This window comes from Bos mutus, chromosome 8 (genome assembly GCF_027580195.1).
Source record: "Bos mutus isolate GX-2022 chromosome 8, NWIPB_WYAK_1.1, whole genome shotgun sequence".
In the NCBI taxonomy this organism is placed as follows: domain Eukaryota; kingdom Metazoa; phylum Chordata; class Mammalia; order Artiodactyla; family Bovidae; genus Bos; species Bos mutus.
The window spans coordinates 28,923,868-28,941,105 of NC_091624.1; the positions used below are offsets into that span (position 1 = coordinate 28,923,868).

The 17,238-nt window shown below is 37.5% G+C and overlaps 1 protein-coding gene across 2 annotated transcripts in view; it reads left to right on the forward strand.

The window, feature by feature from the left end:
- Positions 1 to 15,928, forward strand: part of IARS1 (isoleucyl-tRNA synthetase 1) — an 83,370-nt gene extending 67,442 nt beyond the window's left edge. For both annotated transcript variants that reach the window (XM_005901826.3, XM_070375282.1), the window contains exons 28-34: positions 899 to 994; positions 1,793 to 1,969; positions 2,698 to 2,803; positions 4,723 to 4,848; positions 7,239 to 7,382; positions 8,070 to 8,222; positions 13,193 to 15,928. In XM_005901826.3, coding sequence (XP_005901888.2) covers positions 899 to 994; positions 1,793 to 1,969; positions 2,698 to 2,803; positions 4,723 to 4,848; positions 7,239 to 7,382; positions 8,070 to 8,222; positions 13,193 to 13,275 — 885 coding nt within the window. In that variant the 3' untranslated portion in view covers positions 13,276 to 15,928. The remainder of the gene's footprint in view (positions 1 to 898; positions 995 to 1,792; positions 1,970 to 2,697; positions 2,804 to 4,722; positions 4,849 to 7,238; positions 7,383 to 8,069; positions 8,223 to 13,192) is intronic.
- Positions 15,929 to 17,238: the final 1,310 nt, after the last annotated feature.

A 17,238-nucleotide genomic window follows, 5' to 3' on the forward strand; every position in this document is an offset into this window, starting at 1 on the left:
GATGAAAAGGACCTCTTTTTTTGGTGTTTGTTCGAGAGGTTTTATAGGTCTTCATAGAAGCAGTCAACTTCAGCTTCTTTGACATTAGTGGTGGGGCATAGACTTGGATTACCATAATGTTGAATGGTTTGCCTTAGAAGGGAACCAAGATCATTCTGTTCATTTTTGAGATTGCACCCAAGTACTGCATTTTGGACTCTTATTGACCATGAGGGCTACTCCATTTCTTCCAAGGGATTCTTGCCCACAGTATAGATATAATGATCATCTGAATTAAATTCTCCCATTCCCATCCATTTTACTTCACTGATTCCTAAGATATCAGTGTTCACTTTTGCCATCTACTGTTTTACCACGTCCAATTTACCTTGACCTATGGACCGAACTTTCCAGATTCCTATGCAATATGTTCTTTACAGCATCAGACTTTATTTTCACCATCAGACACATTCACAACTGAGCATTGTTTCTGCTTTGGCACAGCCTCTTCATTCTTTCTAGAGCTATTTCTCTGTTCTTCCCCATTAGTATATTGGACACCTACTGACCTGGGGGGCTCATCTTCTGGTGTTACATCTTTTTGCCTTTTCATACTGTCCATGGGGTTCTCAAGGCAAGAATACTGAAGTGGTTTAAGTTGGTCTCAGGACATCTCCTGTGAGCAACACCCTTCAGAAGAAAAATGAAAAGTTGCACCTTTTTCTCCAGATGAGAAAATAACTGTTTACAACGGAGGACTCAAACTATAAAGAGACTAATTTCATGTCTTTGACTCAGTTTTGTGATTGAATGGTGCTGCATTATAGACTTCGAAGAATTTAAACACCATTTTGCTGAGTTTGAAAGAACTGTTTTTTCTATGTTTGATTGTCATGGTGTACACTGTTCATTCCTACAGGTTTTGGTTCTCTTAGATGTCACCCCTGACCAGTCAATGGTGGATGAAGGAATGGCTCGGGAAGTCATCAATCGTATCCAGAAACTTCGCAAAAAGGTCAGTTTGTGAAATTAAAGATAAGCTACTGTTTAGAGTTTTGTTTTGATTTTTGTTTTGCTTGTTGGGAAAGAGAGGAGACACAGGTAATATAAACCACAGTAATTTATTACTGATTATCATTGATCTACGATCCATTCAGATTATACTTCTTAGGCCTCTTTTCCCTTTCATTGTTCACTCCCAAGCTAATTGTGACTCTTGTTTCTCTGATCGGAAGCTTTCTGTTGACATGTGCTCCTTGTCTTCCTTTTTCAGTTCCTTAGGGTGTCCACAAAACCATCTTCTGGATAGGTAGTCCTCCTGGCTGGCACATATGGTTATCAGAGATGACAGCAAACACCTCTGAAGAAGAGTAGAGGTGCACTCAGTGTGGAAGGGTTCTTAGCTCAGGGGAGAGAGAGATTGTTGGATCTGGATGGAATGAGGTGGTTCTTCCTCATTCAAGAAGCTGAGAGCCAGAGCAAGTGCACAAAACCCATTGCCTTCCCTTACTGGGTGAGAGAGCCAGAGAGTTTCTATCTCAGGGAGGGCCCCCTACAAGTTGTCCTCATCTGGTCAGGTTTTTGAGACTGAGTTCAAGGTCTGAGGTAGCCACTCCAATAGATAATGGTGTGCTTATGAACTATGTCTCAATTAAAAGCTTTGTGAATTCTTGCTTTTTTTCCCAGAGAATTTGTCAGGATATCGTACCCTTCCATAATGATTCAGTGTGGGATCATCAGCTCTATTTAACAGTGTTTTATGTTTTAATTGACAAGTGTGCTTCCCTTTTAAATTTTCTTTTTGTGTTTTCAGTGTAATCTGGTTCCAACTGATGAAATAACAGTTTATTATAAAGCAACTTCTGAGGGAAAATATCTGAATAATGTTATCGAAAGCCACACAGACTTCATATTTGCTACCATAAAGTCTCCTTTGAAACCATATCCAGTTCCTATATCGGATGAAATACTTATTCAAGAAAAAATGCAGGTAAGTTCTGAATTCTGTTGAACTAGTAAGTGATTTAGGATTAAATTTTATGTTAAGTTTTTTAGTCATATCTTGATGTTCTCTCCCCTGGTAGCAATTAGTATAGTTCTTAGTCTTCTCTGGAGAATAGTGAATAGGATTAGAGAGTGAGGTCTAAAAGAGAAAAAAGAAAATTAGAGCTATTCTCTTGGAAAAGGTAACCAGGACATACATAAGAATTGTTAGATGACTTTATGGTGCTGTCTTATCTAAAACTATAAAAATTAATATTGTGTAAATAGCACTTGACTTGAAAAGCAGTTTACTTTTATGGTAATAAGTTATACATAGAATTACAATTTCATTTCTTGTTGGTACATTTTAGATGTAACTGTGAAATCTGACCAAGATATGAAAAATATTGGCCAGTAATTCAGAAGTATATCTGAAAGAAAAAAATTCTTTTCTATATCAGTTAATCATATATTCAGTCATATGTTCCTTGTGTTGATCCTATTTTGTATGGGACAAATGGAACAGACAAGCAGGCCCTGAATGTGACTGTCTTTTCAATGGGAAAGAATAAGATAAAAGCGGGGGGAAATGTAGCTCTTGGCTGTTTTAGTAATTAGATTAAATATGCTCTCAGAATTGTGTAGAGCTCTTATTCTTGCTGAATAGTTGCTATCTTAGTTGGTGACACTGATCCGATGCTGTAGTTACCCAGTCACATTTTCTCATATGCTTAGTTAAAAGGGTCTGACCTGGAAATTACACTCACCAAAGGATCTTCCACGCATGGCCCTGCTTGTGCATATGTCAATCTTAACATTTGTACAAATGGCAGTGAGCAAGGTAAGAGTAAATGAATTCCATAGCTTTTATTTTATTTTTTAGTTAAACCTATGAATGTTTTTAAGGCTATTATAAGAGAATTGGTAAAAAAAAGTAAATGATTGAACTTCCACTTCTAGGAAGTGAAGTAGACATACTTTTCCCTGTTCTCGCCACAAAGGACTGCTAAACACCCTAGACATGATATATAAAAGCAAGCATAAGAAGACTCTTAATGGTGGAGGGAAGAAGGCAGACCAACTAAGAATCTTGGGATCAAGTAAGAAGATGGAAAATTTCCTAGTTTTTCTTTTTGCTTCATGTATCCCAGACTCGGAGCTGAAGAAGCCGGCAACCATGAAAGACCAACGGGCATGAATATAAACACCCCAGCAGAATGTTCACAGGTGGCACTAGTGGTAAAGAACCCTGTGGCCAATGCAGGAACCAAGAGATGCAGGTTCAATCCCTGAGTCAGGAAGATCCCCTGAGGAGGGCGTGGCAACCCACTCCAGTTCTTGCCTGGAGAATCCCATGGACAGAGGAGCCTCTCTGGTACAGTCCGTGAGATCGAAAAGAGTCAGGCATGACTGAAACGACTAAGCACGCACGCACACAGAAAATCCTGCTGTCTCTTCAAGGGGAACCTAGCAAGACAAAAAAACGTCTAGACCATAACTGCTCTACTCCAACCAACTACAGAGAATAAACTAGGCTCCACTACCACGCACTCCTTATTGCAAAATTCAGACTTAAATTGAAGTAGGGAAAACCACTAAACCATTCAGGTATGACCTAAATTAAATCCCTTATGATTATACAGTGGAAGTGACAAATAGATTCAAGGGATTAGATCTGTTAGAGTGCCTGAAGAACTGTGGACAGAGGATCGTAACATTGTACAGTAGGTGCTGATCAAAACTATCCCCAAGAAAAAGAAATGCAAAGAGGTAAAATCCTTGTCTGAGGAGGCCTTACAAATAGCTGAGAAGAGAAGAGAAGCGAAAGGCAAAGGAGAAAAGGAAAGATATACCCAGCTGAATGCTTAATTCCAAAGAATAGCAAGGAGAAATAAGAAAGCCTTCTTAAGTGAACAGATATCAACGGAACATTTCATGCAAAGGTGGGGATGATAAAGGACAAAAACAGTATGGACCTAACAATGCAGAAGATATTAGGAAGAGATGGCAAGAATACACAGAAGAACTGTACAAAACATGTCTCATGACCCAGATAACCACAACAGTGTAATCACTCACCTAGAGCCAGACATCCTGGATTGTGAAGTCAAGTGGGCCTTAGGCAACATTACTACAAACAAAGCTAGTGGAGGTGATGGAATTCCAGCTGAGCTGTTTCAAATCCAAAAAGATGATGCTGCACTCAATAGATCAGCAAAAGTGATTTAATTGACTAGTCTTTTCATTATGTGGTACCAGGCAGTTAGACATACATATGCAAAAATTGTCCTAGACCTAAGTGTTACACCTTGTCCAGAGAGTAAATTAAAAGGGATTACAGGCATAAGTATGATACTATGAAACATTTAGGAGAAAACAAAATTTTTAGGATTCAGAATTAGGCAAAGAGTTTTTAAGACTTAGTAATAAAAGTCCAATTCATAAAAAGAAAAACTAGGAAGTCGAACTTCTTCAGAATTTTAAATCCTGCTTTGTGAAAGATCCTGTGAAAATGATTAAAAAAAAAAAAAAGCTATAGACTAGTAGAAGATCTTTGCAAATCACGTATACAGCAAAGGATGTATGTATGCAGAATATATAATGAACTCTTAAAGTCAGCAGTTTTTAAAAATTTAATTAGAAAATGGGAAGACATGAATAGACATTGACCAAAGAAAATATATAGATGATGTTCCCCTTGACTTTTCATTCAAATTTAACTTTTTTTTTTCAGTTTCACTTATATTTGTGGCTTTTTAGGTGGAGTATTACTTCTGGAAAATCCAAAAGGAGATAATAGGTTGGACCTTGTAAAACTGAAGAATGTTGTTACTAGCATTTTTGGTGTAAAAAATACAGAGCTGGCTGTCTTCCTTGGTGAAACAGGTATGTGGGAAGTCAAAGGTATTCACCTGTGTCCTTTGACATGAGGTGAATCAGTGAAGATCTTAATTTGGTAACAGTTATGATACATAACCTTTGCCTTTTTCCTAACTCTGAGTCAGGGCTGGCCTCTACAGTACTTCCTGCCTGCCCTGTCTTTTTGTGCCTCCTTTGTGTGATGTGGCTGATAGAACACTGAACTTAATAGGAGATGAAGATTCTAATCTGCTGTCTTTCCTGTTAGCCATGTGATGTATTCTAGGCTTCAGAGACTTCCCTCTTGAGTTTTAACTTTATTAGACATAGTATCTGCATCTTAAATCCAAATTCTCAATAAGACAAGCCTACATAAAATTTTAAAGAATTATAAGTGCATTTCCTCCTACTGTCATGGGTTTAACTGTGGTACTAGCACCCCACCATCTCTACCCAAAAAAAGATATGTTGAAGTCCTCTTCCCTACCCCCAGTGCACTCAAATGTGACCTTTGAAAAACAGGTTCATTGCATATGTATTAGAATTAGTTAACATAATACTAGAGTAAGGTGGGCACTACCCCAGTATGTGTCCTTATAAGAAAAGGGCCATGTGAAGACAGAAACAGAAGGCTATGTGGTGACAGGGACAGAAATTGGAATTAGGCAAACCTGCAAGCCAAGAAACACCGAAGATTGCTGGGAACCTCTAGAAGTTAGGAAGAGAAAAGAAAGAATTCCTTTACAGGCTTCAGAGGGAGCATGGCCTTATTGACAGATTCTGAACGTATCACCTTCAGGAAGCTGTGAGACAATACATTTTTGTTGTTTTAAGCTGTCTTGCTTACCTCACCCTCCACCACTCCCCTCCTCGGTTTGTGATTACTACAACAGCCATAGGAAACTAATACACTCAATTAATAAATTTGAATGTTCATTTTGTGAAATGTCTAAATAGCTTAAAAGAAGAAATCTAAGTGGCCAATAAAGAAAACACTGCTCTACCTCAATAGTAGAAACCACAATGAGGTACTGTTACATGCAACCAGATTGGCAAAAAACCAGAAAAATTTCATAATATCAGATGTTGTCAGGGATATTATGTAATAGGAACTGTCATTTAATGTTGGATTATAAATTGATAGAAGCAACATGAAAACCATTTGCTGTTGTATCATTTAAGGCTGAGTAAGGGACACAAACTTGATATGGGAGAAACTTGGAAAAGTAAGATCTAAAAGACAGATGGTTCATTGGAGGATCTGGGGAAAAATCTCTGACCCAGATCCACCAAGGGAAGCTGGTAAGTCAGTCAGTGGACAGCTTGGATCTCTGTCTCAAGTCATTGTAAAATAAGAAAGAAAAAGACTGGAACACATCTGTCTAGCCACATCTAACACTGACAGTCTGTGGACTTGCAGAAGAGCTTTGCCAGAGAGTTGCTCTTGTACCTGGCTCAAAAGATGGGAGGTTACAGGAAAGGTTAGTGTGGGTTGCTTGCTGTCCCCTCTGACCCAGCAAGTGGCAGCCTGTGAAAGCTGAGGCGTGCCTGGGCCCCACATTGACCTTTAGGAACATAGTAACTATAACTAATCTTCTACCTCAAGCAGTGTTTAGCATGGGTGTGCTCAGTTGTATCCAGTTCCTTGTGTCCAACTCCCCTTTCCTTCTCCAGGGATCTTCCCAACCCAGGGATTGAACCCACGTCTCTTGCGTCTCCTGCATTGGCAGACGGGTTCTTTACCATTGAAACAATATTTAATTGTATATAAATGAAATTACACTATGTCTGTTCTGTGTGTCTTGCTATAGTTGACTATATTCATTAATCAGTTTACCTTCTGACCATAATTTTTTTGACATAAGGTTTCTTTTCATGGTAAGTTTATGTAGGAAGAAATTTTAAAAGGAACCTATACTATGGGGCTTCCCAGGTGGCATAGTGATAAAAAATCCACCTACCAATGCAGGAGACACAAGAATCTCAGGTTTAATCCCTGGATTGGGAAGATCCTCTGGAGTAGGAAATGGCAGCCACTCCAGTGTTGCCTGGAAAAGTCCATGGACAGAGGAGCCTGGCGGGCTACACTCCGTGGTGTCACAAAGAGACAACTGAGCGACTGAGCACATGCATAGTATGGAGGAAAAAATACTAAAGGGGGAAATTAATTTGCTTTATTTATAAGTTATGAATATTATGTTATTTTGCAACATTAAGATTTCCTACTATGTGCATGTCATTAATGTCTAATTTTATAGAAAAGGCAGTGTTCTTTAATAAATGTAAATTAAGTGGAAAGCGTCACTATAAAGGTACATGATAGTTTAATAATTAAGTAAGAAAAAGTGAATGACTTCAGCTCTGAACTGTTCTCCCTAAAGAATGATTGTTTTTTTTGTTGTTGTTGTTATTTTTAGAAATAAAAAACCAAACCAACTTACTGAATCTTAGTGGGAAAACACTTTGTGTGACTGCAGGATCAGCGCTGTCTGTGGTGGACAGTCCTAGTACTCTTCTCTGTCAGTACATCAACCTACAGCTCTTGAATGCAGATCCACAAGGTGCGTACCTCCCCCAACTGTGAACACTCAGCGGGCAGGTAATGGAATGCTAGGTGTTAAGATTCCTTTAATGTTCAATCTTTCTGATTTATATGGATTTTTCAAGTCAGTTTCAACTTAGTAATTTAAAATGTAGACGCCCACGTTTCTTTGGGGGACACTCATGGCCTGTTTCTTTGGTGTGTTTATGTAGAACACCCGTCCATCTAACATGGTTAGGAAATAAGGTAAATTGGTTAGGTAAAAATTACAGCCAAATGAAACTGAATTGTCTAAGTGCCAGACCATTGTAATTGGTAATTTTTCCCCTTTTTCTCTTGAAATATGTTCTGAGAACTGTTGTAAGTATCCACACCTTAATCAGCAGACTAGATCGACACTTGTTTTTCCTTGATATTTTAAGATCCTCATTGTGCACATTTATTACTGTCTTCATGTGCTTCGTTTGACTGTTTACTGAATATCTCTTCCCTAAACTCCTGGGCTCTTGTACTAATTGTTTTTTCTTCCCTTTCTTCTTTCCCCCAGTGGAATATTTTCTATTTCTACAGTGAATCCCACTCTTGTACCCACGTCTGGCTTTCAAGCCTGTAGCTCTGCCCAGTAGAGCTGGTTACCACCTCCAGTAGGGATCCACCAGCGAGAGGGTGAACTCTCAGGATTTAAATCTTTTTTATTTTTCTATAGAGTGTTTAATGGGAACAGTAGGCACTCTTCTGCTTGAAAATCCACTTGGACAGAATGGGCTTACCCACCAAGGTCTTCTGTATGAAGCTGCCAAGATGTTTGGCCTCCGGAGCAGGAAGCTAAAGCTGTTTCTGAATGAGACTCAAACAGAAGGTGAGGAGATTTTAGAACATGCTAATCTTTTTCATTTTTGTTTTTATTTTCTTGAAAATAGATTTTGATACCATCAATCATTTGTAGATTATATGTGTAAGAGATTATGCTATTGTTTTCTTTTACTTTTTTGCTATCTCCAGAAATTTGCCATATTGTGAATATTAATAATAATTAAAAGGATGATTACTTTTTGTTTTGGAAATAAATCTAAAAATATATAATGGTATATTATTAAAAACATACGCTTCTAGGTAAGTTAGCTTGTTTGCTGATCCCAAAATTGTCCTCTTCCCCGAGAATCAAAATGATCACTGTATCTTAAAATAACAGCTTAAAGGAAACATAACTGACTTTATGTGCCTCCTCCTTTACAACTTATAAAGCATACCTTTTCTCAATGAGCTGCATAAAAATGTGAAGAGTTAGGTCATTAGTTGACATTCTCCATTCCATAATTGAGAAGACAGAGTCAGGACAAGACACGGGCTAGTGTCTTTAAAGATAGGTTTTCTCTTACTCCCACTTACATCATCCACTTCTGTGATTTCAGCTTCTGTGGCTGTTCCAACAATTTCTCTATTGACTTTTTAGCCCTCCCCTTGTGTTCTTTTCTATAATCCCGTTTCACATGGGTGTTCATTTTAATGCTGATGCTACTGGAATCATTTCCTCAAATAGCTTCCCTTAATGGGATCTGTTTTTTTCTGATTAATAGCCATCCTTCTTGTCATCCCAAAAACCTTTTGTCACTTCATCCTTTTATTTTTACAGCCTTATAGCGTGGGATTTATTGGAGTTTCTAAATCAAGATTTGTGTCTCCCAGCACTGGTGGAAAGTTACTAGACATTGTCTTTCCCAAAGTAGTCATATCTTTGATTTTCTGAAGTTTGAATATGCTGTTCTTGAGTATAAATTTTTTGCTATAATGCATCCTGCGTTTCTGTTACAGTTTTTGATTTCTAACATTTCCTTTTAATTCTTTCTTAGTATTTCCATCTTTGTGCTTACATACCCATTTGTTCTTCAATGTTGTCCACCCTTTCTATTAGCATCCTTAACATTAATCCTAGTTATTTTCAATACCCAGTCTGATAATTTCAAAATCTCTGTCACATCTGAGTCTAGTGGTGATGCTTGCTTCATCTCTTCCTACTGTGTTCCCTTTTAGAATAACTTGTGATATTTGGTTGATAGCAGTGTATGATGTTTTGGGGAAAGGGAACTGAGGTAAGGTAGGCCTTCATTGTAAAGTTTTATGTTTATCTTCTAGGAATTAGGCTATAATTGTTTATTGTTGCTGTAGGCTCCAGAGGCTCCAATTTCCTTCTGTTGTTTTATGGTTTCCCTAGAGATTCCTTTTTAAATATGGTCAGAGCTTTGCACATCCTTTCAGCTGTAATACCCTATTATACAGGAGCCCTTCTGATGTAGTAGAGTATGAGGGGAGGAGAAGTGGCAGAAGTGTTCTATAATTTTAAAGTTAGTTTTCAGTCTTTAGTGGGCCTATGCCTCTGAGCTGTGACCTTCACAGATGTTTACTCAGCTTTTTAATATTTCCTCTTTAGGTAGAAAGGAAGGCTGAAGGGGCCTAGAGATGGGTATTTCTCTTTCTCCAGGTCAGTTAGGCTCTGGTTAAAAAGAAAAATAATAGTTACTGATAAGGAAGAAGCTCTCACATTTTACTGGGACATTTTTTCTAGGAGCCTTGTGCCTTCTTTCTCTTCATTTCCTCCATTACCGTCACCTTTTGTGTTCAGTTGATTTTTTTGTGTTGTACTATTTTCTCACTTCCTTTTGTGATTTTTTCTCTTAAGATGCTAGTGTTTACCATGGGGATTACAACTAACATGTGAAATTTATAACAGTCTAGTTTGAATTGATGCCAGTTTGACTTTTATAACATACAAAACTCTGCTTCTATACAGCTCTGTCCCCATTTGTATTCTTGTCAGGATTTATATCTTTATAATTATGTGCCCCAAAACATAAATTCTTAATTGTGTTTTATGTATTTACTTTAAAATCATGTAGAAAACAAAAAGTGGGGTTAAAAATTAAAAGCAGCAGCAACATGACTTTGATTCACTGTCTGGCACCCTTTCATTTCAACCTGAACGATCCATGTAGCGTCTCTTTGTGGTCAGAGCTGGTAGTAATGATCTCCTCCCTCAATGTTTGTTTACTTGGAAATGTCTTAATTGTTCCTTAATTTTTGAAGAAAAAATTAAGAAAAACTCTGTTTTGTTAAATGGAGAATTCTTTGCTGATAGTTTTTTCTTTTAGCACTTTAAATATGTTACCCCTTTGCCTTGTTGCTCCCATGGTTTCTGGTTAGAAATTAATCTTTTAGTCTTACTGAGAATCCCTGGTATTTTCCATCTCTTTTGCTGCTTTCATGATTTGGTTTTTATTTTTTCAAATATTCTTTATATTCTTTTCTTCCTGAAACTCCCATAAAATGTATGTTGGTCACTTGGCCTGTGTCTCACAGGCTTCTTAGGTTCTGTCCACTTTTCTTCATTCTCTTTTCTTCTCCTTCAGACTGAATGATTTCACATATCCTATCTTCAAGTTCACTGATTCTTCTGTCTGCTAAACTATGCTGTTAAACTTGTCTAGTGACTTTTTTTTTTAAAGAATTTTTGATGTGAACCATTTAAGAATCTTTATTGGATTTGTTACAGTATCATTCTGTCTTATGTTTTCTGGGGTTTTTTGGCCATGAGGCATGTGGGATCTTAGGTCCCTGACCAGGGATTGAACCCTCACCCACTGCATCAGAAGGGACCAGGGGCCTGCTAGGGAAGTCCCGCAAGTGACTTTTAATTTCAGTTATTATACTTTTCATTTCCACTATTTCTGTTTAATTCCTTTTTGTAATTTCTCTATTGATATTCTCATTTTGTTGATAGTTTTCGTGGTTTCTTAGTTCTTTGTCTGTGGTTTCCATTGGCCTTTCCGTTAGTCTGTTGTTTTCCATTTAAGACAGTTGATTAAGACAGTCTGTCTGTTAAGTTCAGGTATCTGCACTTTCTCAGGGACAGATTCTGTTACTTATGTTTTTCTGTGAATGGGCCATACTTTCCTATATTTTGTATGCCTTGTAATTTTTTGGTTGTTGAGAACTGGATATTTGAATGTGGTGACTCTGGAAATTAGGTTCTCCTCCCCAGGATTTGCTGTTTTTAATGATTGAACGCTGTAACTGTCAATGACTTTTCCAAATTATTTTTAAAAATAGTTCCTTTATTAATATTTTGACAAGAGTTTTTTTGACTTCCAGGAACTAAAAGTTTAAAAATAAAATACCCACTTCTCCTAGTCTTTAAAGATTGGGTCTTTTCTGGGCCACTCCTTCAACTCTGCCACGCCCTGCCTTAGGCTTCTCTTTCTTTTTGCACAGAGTCCTGAAAGTCAGCCACCTTTAGCCACAAAAGCCTTTTATTTTTATCAGAATCGAATGCCTAGGGTCTTCTCAGGTCTCTCTATGTACGCATACTGCTCTGGGCATGCATATGGCTTTCTAAATTATCCAGTATACAGGGACACTTTTTCTTGTTTTTAATTTAGCTGTGTTGGGTTTTAGTTGCAGCAGACGGACTTTCTAGTTGTGGCACTCAGGCTCAGTAGTTGGTGTGTATGGGCTCTTTGATCGTGGAGTGTGGGCTCCGGAGCTCATAGGCTCAGTAGTTGTGGCTTTCTTTTGTTCTCTCTCTCTTTCTCTCTCTCCTTTCTGTCCCCATTTTCTTTGAGCTTTTATGTATTCAGTGTGTTTTGATCTATAACATCTGTGTTATACTTTTGGATGCTCAAATATTTTATCTTTAGTCATATTGTCTCCTATATCTTTTGACCTGAGCCTTCAATCTTTGATAACTTCTTGCTTTCTGACATTGTAAGTGTCCTTGGTTTATCATATACTCTTTCTTCCCTAAACTTGGAACTGATTGTTCTTCCTATTGTAAGGTGTTAGTATTTAGAAACCACAACTCTGAGCTACTTGCTTAGAATTGAGTCTAGGCCTTTTCTGTAGACATAGAAAATACTGTTTGACAATATTGTCCATCAGACATGTGTAGCCCTTCATTTATGGATATTGAGTGTATGTAATGCAGTGCTAGCCCAATATTTTCAATAAAGGAATTCATGCATTCAAAAAAAAAGAAAATACTATTTGAGTGAGGGTGTAGGTACATCTTAGTCAGTACTCAGATTAGTTAAGATTAGTTAAGTTAAGAACACAGTCCTCGAGAAATCTGCCTAAAACTTCTAACCCCAAGTATTAGGAGCTAGGCAGACAAAAGACTTCGGACAAGACTCTGGTCCCCCTGACACCAACTGCACATTTCAGAGAGTTTCCCAAAATTACTCTCAGGTTTGATAATTTACAAGCAGAATTCACAGAACTTATGGTAGCTGTTGTACTCATGACCATATTTATTATAGGGAAAGGAAAAAAAAACTAGAATCAGGCCAAGGGAAGAGATGCAAAGGGCCAAATCTGGAAGAGAGTCCAAGTATATAACTTCAGATCATCTCTCCCCAAGGAGCCGTGGACAGTGTTACCTCCTCCTAGCCCCAGAGCATGACAGTAGCATGTACAGTGTATTACCAACCAGAGAAGCTCACCTGAGCCTTGATGTCCAGAGTTTATATTAAGACTTCATTACATAGGTATAATTGCTCGTATGATTGTTTTTTCTGGTGTGGCCAGCTCCACCCTGAGTCATCTCATTGTCATCTCATTAGCATAAACTACCAGGCGTGTTCACAATGTATGACAAAAGATACTCCTGTCATTCAGGAAAAAGTACCTCCCCCCGACCCAGTAGCTGAGACAAAGTTTAGGCTTCCCTTAAGGTAAGGCTGAATATCTTGCTATCCAGGCAGTTAACATTTTTTTTTTTAATATCATCCAGAATAGATAGAAAAATTATTTCCTTAAAACTTCTTCTTTCCATTCTAGAAATTACAGAAGAAATCCCTATGAAGACTTTGAATACGAAGACTGTGTATGTTTCTGTGTTACCAACTACAGCAGACTTCTAACATTCAGTTATCTGTGGTTCAGTCAGCTTTTCCCTGGCATATACCTGTTCTTCCCCCCTCCACTGACACAGACACATGGACACAGACGTACTGAAGATGTTTCGTTCAGATGCAGTATAATATACTGCTTTTTACCTAAAATCAAAATGGAATTGATCGGGTGACTTGAGACTTCACAGGAGTATTCACACTTAACCTTAAACACCTATGCAGTTATGTTGAGGGAAAGTTGGTGTTACCTCAGCTCTAAAAAGTATGCTTCTACACTTGAAATTTTAAGTATAGAATATAGAAGTAGTTTAAATGGTATAGTGTGTGTGTCCACACACACACACACTCATATATTTATATATAGCTCTGTGGCCTTTTAAAACTGGTTTGAAATCTGTTAAAGGAATGGACAGTGTTGTATAATTTTTGCTGCCTGGATTTCCCTGGGTAACTTGATGGAATATTGTAAGTTTCAGTAAATGAGAACAATAAACTTTCTCTCAGATAATACATTAGAAGTAATTCATTCTCCCATCTTTAAAGAACTCAAAACTTAATAGTCACTTCCATATTAAGACACTAGACTAAATATCTTTTTTCTTTTCATTGAAAGAAATTTATTTCTAAAACTCTTCAGATTACTTTTGAAACACATTTGGCACCAAGTTATTTCCAGGGCTATGACCATGTTAATGTCAGCAAACTAAAGAGGGTGATTTGAAGCAATTGTCCTAATAGTTAAATTATGGTAGTAAACTAAATATCTAATTTCACTTCTTCCCAGAAATGCTGTGTCAGAGAAGTAGATGCCAAGACAAAATTAGATGTGCAAGAACCTACTAGGGGAAGGGTATCTTTCTAATACACAAAAAATAAAGGGGAGGGTTTAAGACAAAGGTAGAGCCTTCAGAAGGAGTCCAGAGTTAGGCAGAAATGACCTGACTTTGGACCATGTCTTGCTTAGTGGCTGAAGGGGACTGTGGCCTCAGCACAGATGTATCCGTTGATCTGAAAATCCAGTAGCTAGATCAGGTATACTCCCTACATCAGATTCTCCTGAAAGGAACTCTGAATCATGTGGCTGTAGCCACTAGAATAAATGCATTCAAATCCAAACCCACAAAGTTGGAGGAAACCACACAAGGTAACAAATGTTGGCAAGGATCAGAGAAACTAGAACCCTTGTGCACTGTTGGTGGGAATGTAAAATGTTGCAGTCACTATGGAAAAGAGTATAGAGGTTCCTCAAAAATTAAAAGTAGAACTAGTATGATTTCTATGATCCAGCAATCCACTTCTGGATATATATCCAAAAGAATTAAAAGCAAGGTCTTGAAGAAATATTTGCACACCCAGGTTTTGCAACATATTCACAGTAGCCAAGAGGTGGAGCAACTCAAATGTCCACTAAAGGATGAATGAAGCAAGAAAATGTAATGTATACATACAATTGAGCATTATGCAGTCTTGAAAAAGAAGGATGAACCTTGAGGACATTAAGCAAAGTGAAATAAGCCAGTCAGAAAAAGATAAATGCTGTGTGATTCCACTTGTATGAGATATCTAGAGTAGTCAAATTCATTGAAACACAACACAGTGATGGTTACCAGGTGCTACAGAGAGGGAGAAATGGGAATAGTTTTAGTTTTGCAAGTTTTGAAAAGTTCTAGAGGTCTTTTGCACAGTGTGAATATAATTAACATACTAAGCTTGATCCTTAAAAATAGCTAAGTTGTTTTTTGAATGTCAGAGGATCAGAAGGCAACGTGAAAGAGCCTCCAATGGCCAAAGCTGGAACAGTTTGAACAAAAATGTAACTTAGTATTGAATTAAAATCCAAAGTATAAAATAAACATCAATGAGTACATGCCGATATAAATGATTGAGTAAATAGAGAGGTGAGACAGATCTTGGTAAAATTCCACATAATTTATATAGATGTTCCCTCTCAAGGTGGTATGCCTTAACTCCCCATACCCTGAGAGTGGGCTGTACTTCATGATTTACATCAAAAGAGTATAAAGTATGGAAAGGGGACAAAAAGCAACTTCGCAGTTAGAAAACTGGGACACACTGCCTCGGACAGGTCAGCATCATCAGTTATGACAGCATATACGCTTAAGAGAACTTGATGAGACTGTTACTTTACTTCTGTTGTCTTCCCAAGCACTTAGAACCCCACGCTAACCACGAGAGGAACATAAACTGAGAGAGATTCTGACAGTACTTGGCTCTTCAAAACTGTCAAGGTCATCAAAAACAAGGAGTATCTGAGATATTCACAGATCAAAGGGGACAAAGCAGACAGGCTAAATATGATGTGACATCCTGGATGTGATCCAGGAACAGAAAAAAATCTGAAGGGGAAAACTCATGAGATCCAAATAAAGTATGGAGTTTAGTTAACAGTATTGTATCATTGTTGGTTCAATAACTGTGAAAATGTACCATGATAAATGTAAGATGTAAGTTAGCAGTAAGGTAAGCTGGTTGTAGAGTGTATGGAAACTCTGTTAATAAGTGGAAGAAAATTAAATTTAAAATTATTTGTAATAGCATCAAACACTGTGAAATACTTCAAGGACAAATTTGACCAAAGATGTGTAGTACCTGTATCCTGAAAATTATATTGCTTAGAGATAATAAAGCCTGTATGATTGAAAGAGATATGTCATGTTCATATTAGTCAGGTAGCGCTGCCATAACAAAATACCACAGACCAGGTGTCGTAAACAGCAGAAGTTTATTGTCTCACAATTCTGGAGTTTAGAAGTCCAATATCACCAAGTCTGCAGGTTTAGTCTGTCCTGAGGGCTCTTATATTTTCACTGCGTCCTCACATGGCCTCTTTGTGTGTGTGAACTCCCGGTGTCTCTTATTAGGACACCAGTCCTATGGATTTAGGGACATAACCCCATGACTTCAGCTTCCTAGTTGTTGCTAGTGGTAAAGAACTGCCAATTCAAGGAGACAGAAGTAAGAGACAAAGTTCTATCCCTGGGTCAGAAAGATCCGCTGGAGTAGGAAATGGCAACCTACTCCATATTCTTGCCTGGAGAATTCCATAGACAGGAGCCTGGCGGGCTACAATCCATAGGGTTGCAAAGAGTCGGACACGACTAAAGCTAGTTGGCACCTGTGACCTTAATTAACTTTATAATATAAATGCAATCACATGGGCATTAGAATGTCAACATTTGAATTTCAAGAAAACAACTCAGTTTATAATTTTCATAGATCCGAAGATAATATTAAGCTGACAGTTATCCCAAGTTAATCTAAAGATTTGATGTAATACTGATCAAAATCCCAGCAGGATTTTTTTATAACCTTAACTAGCTGGTTTTAAATTTTATATGGAAATACAGAGGATTTAAGACCCAAATTTTCAAAGAGAAATACAAACTTGGAGGATTTAAACAATCTGATTATAGGATTTATGAAACTATGTAATTAAGACTGGAATTGGCAGAAAGATAAGAAATAGAGCATTAGGGCAGAATAGAGAATCCAGAAATAGATCTATATTTTTTCAATTAATTTTTTTTTAATGATGCCAAGGACATCAATGGGAAAGGGATAATGTTTTCTCCAAAATGGTGCTGTAACAAGTGGATTGTAATAGACACACATACACAGAACCTTGTTCTATACCTCTCCATTTACAAAAGGACTCGTAAGTCAAAATATATAAATACAACAAATATAAAATATGGCAAAATATATTTTACCACAATGTATAACAGAAGTAAAGCTAAATTATAAAACTAGAAGAAAACCTTAGTGACTTTGTATGGTAAGTAAAATGGTCTCCCAAAGATGTCCTCACCTTAATCGCTGGAACCTGTAAGTATATTAAATACCCAGGGTCACATCTTTACAGGTGTGATTAAGGCTATAGACTTTAAAGAGATTATTCTGGTTTATCTGAGTGGGCCCAGTCTAATCACAGCTTTTAAAAGCATAGAACTT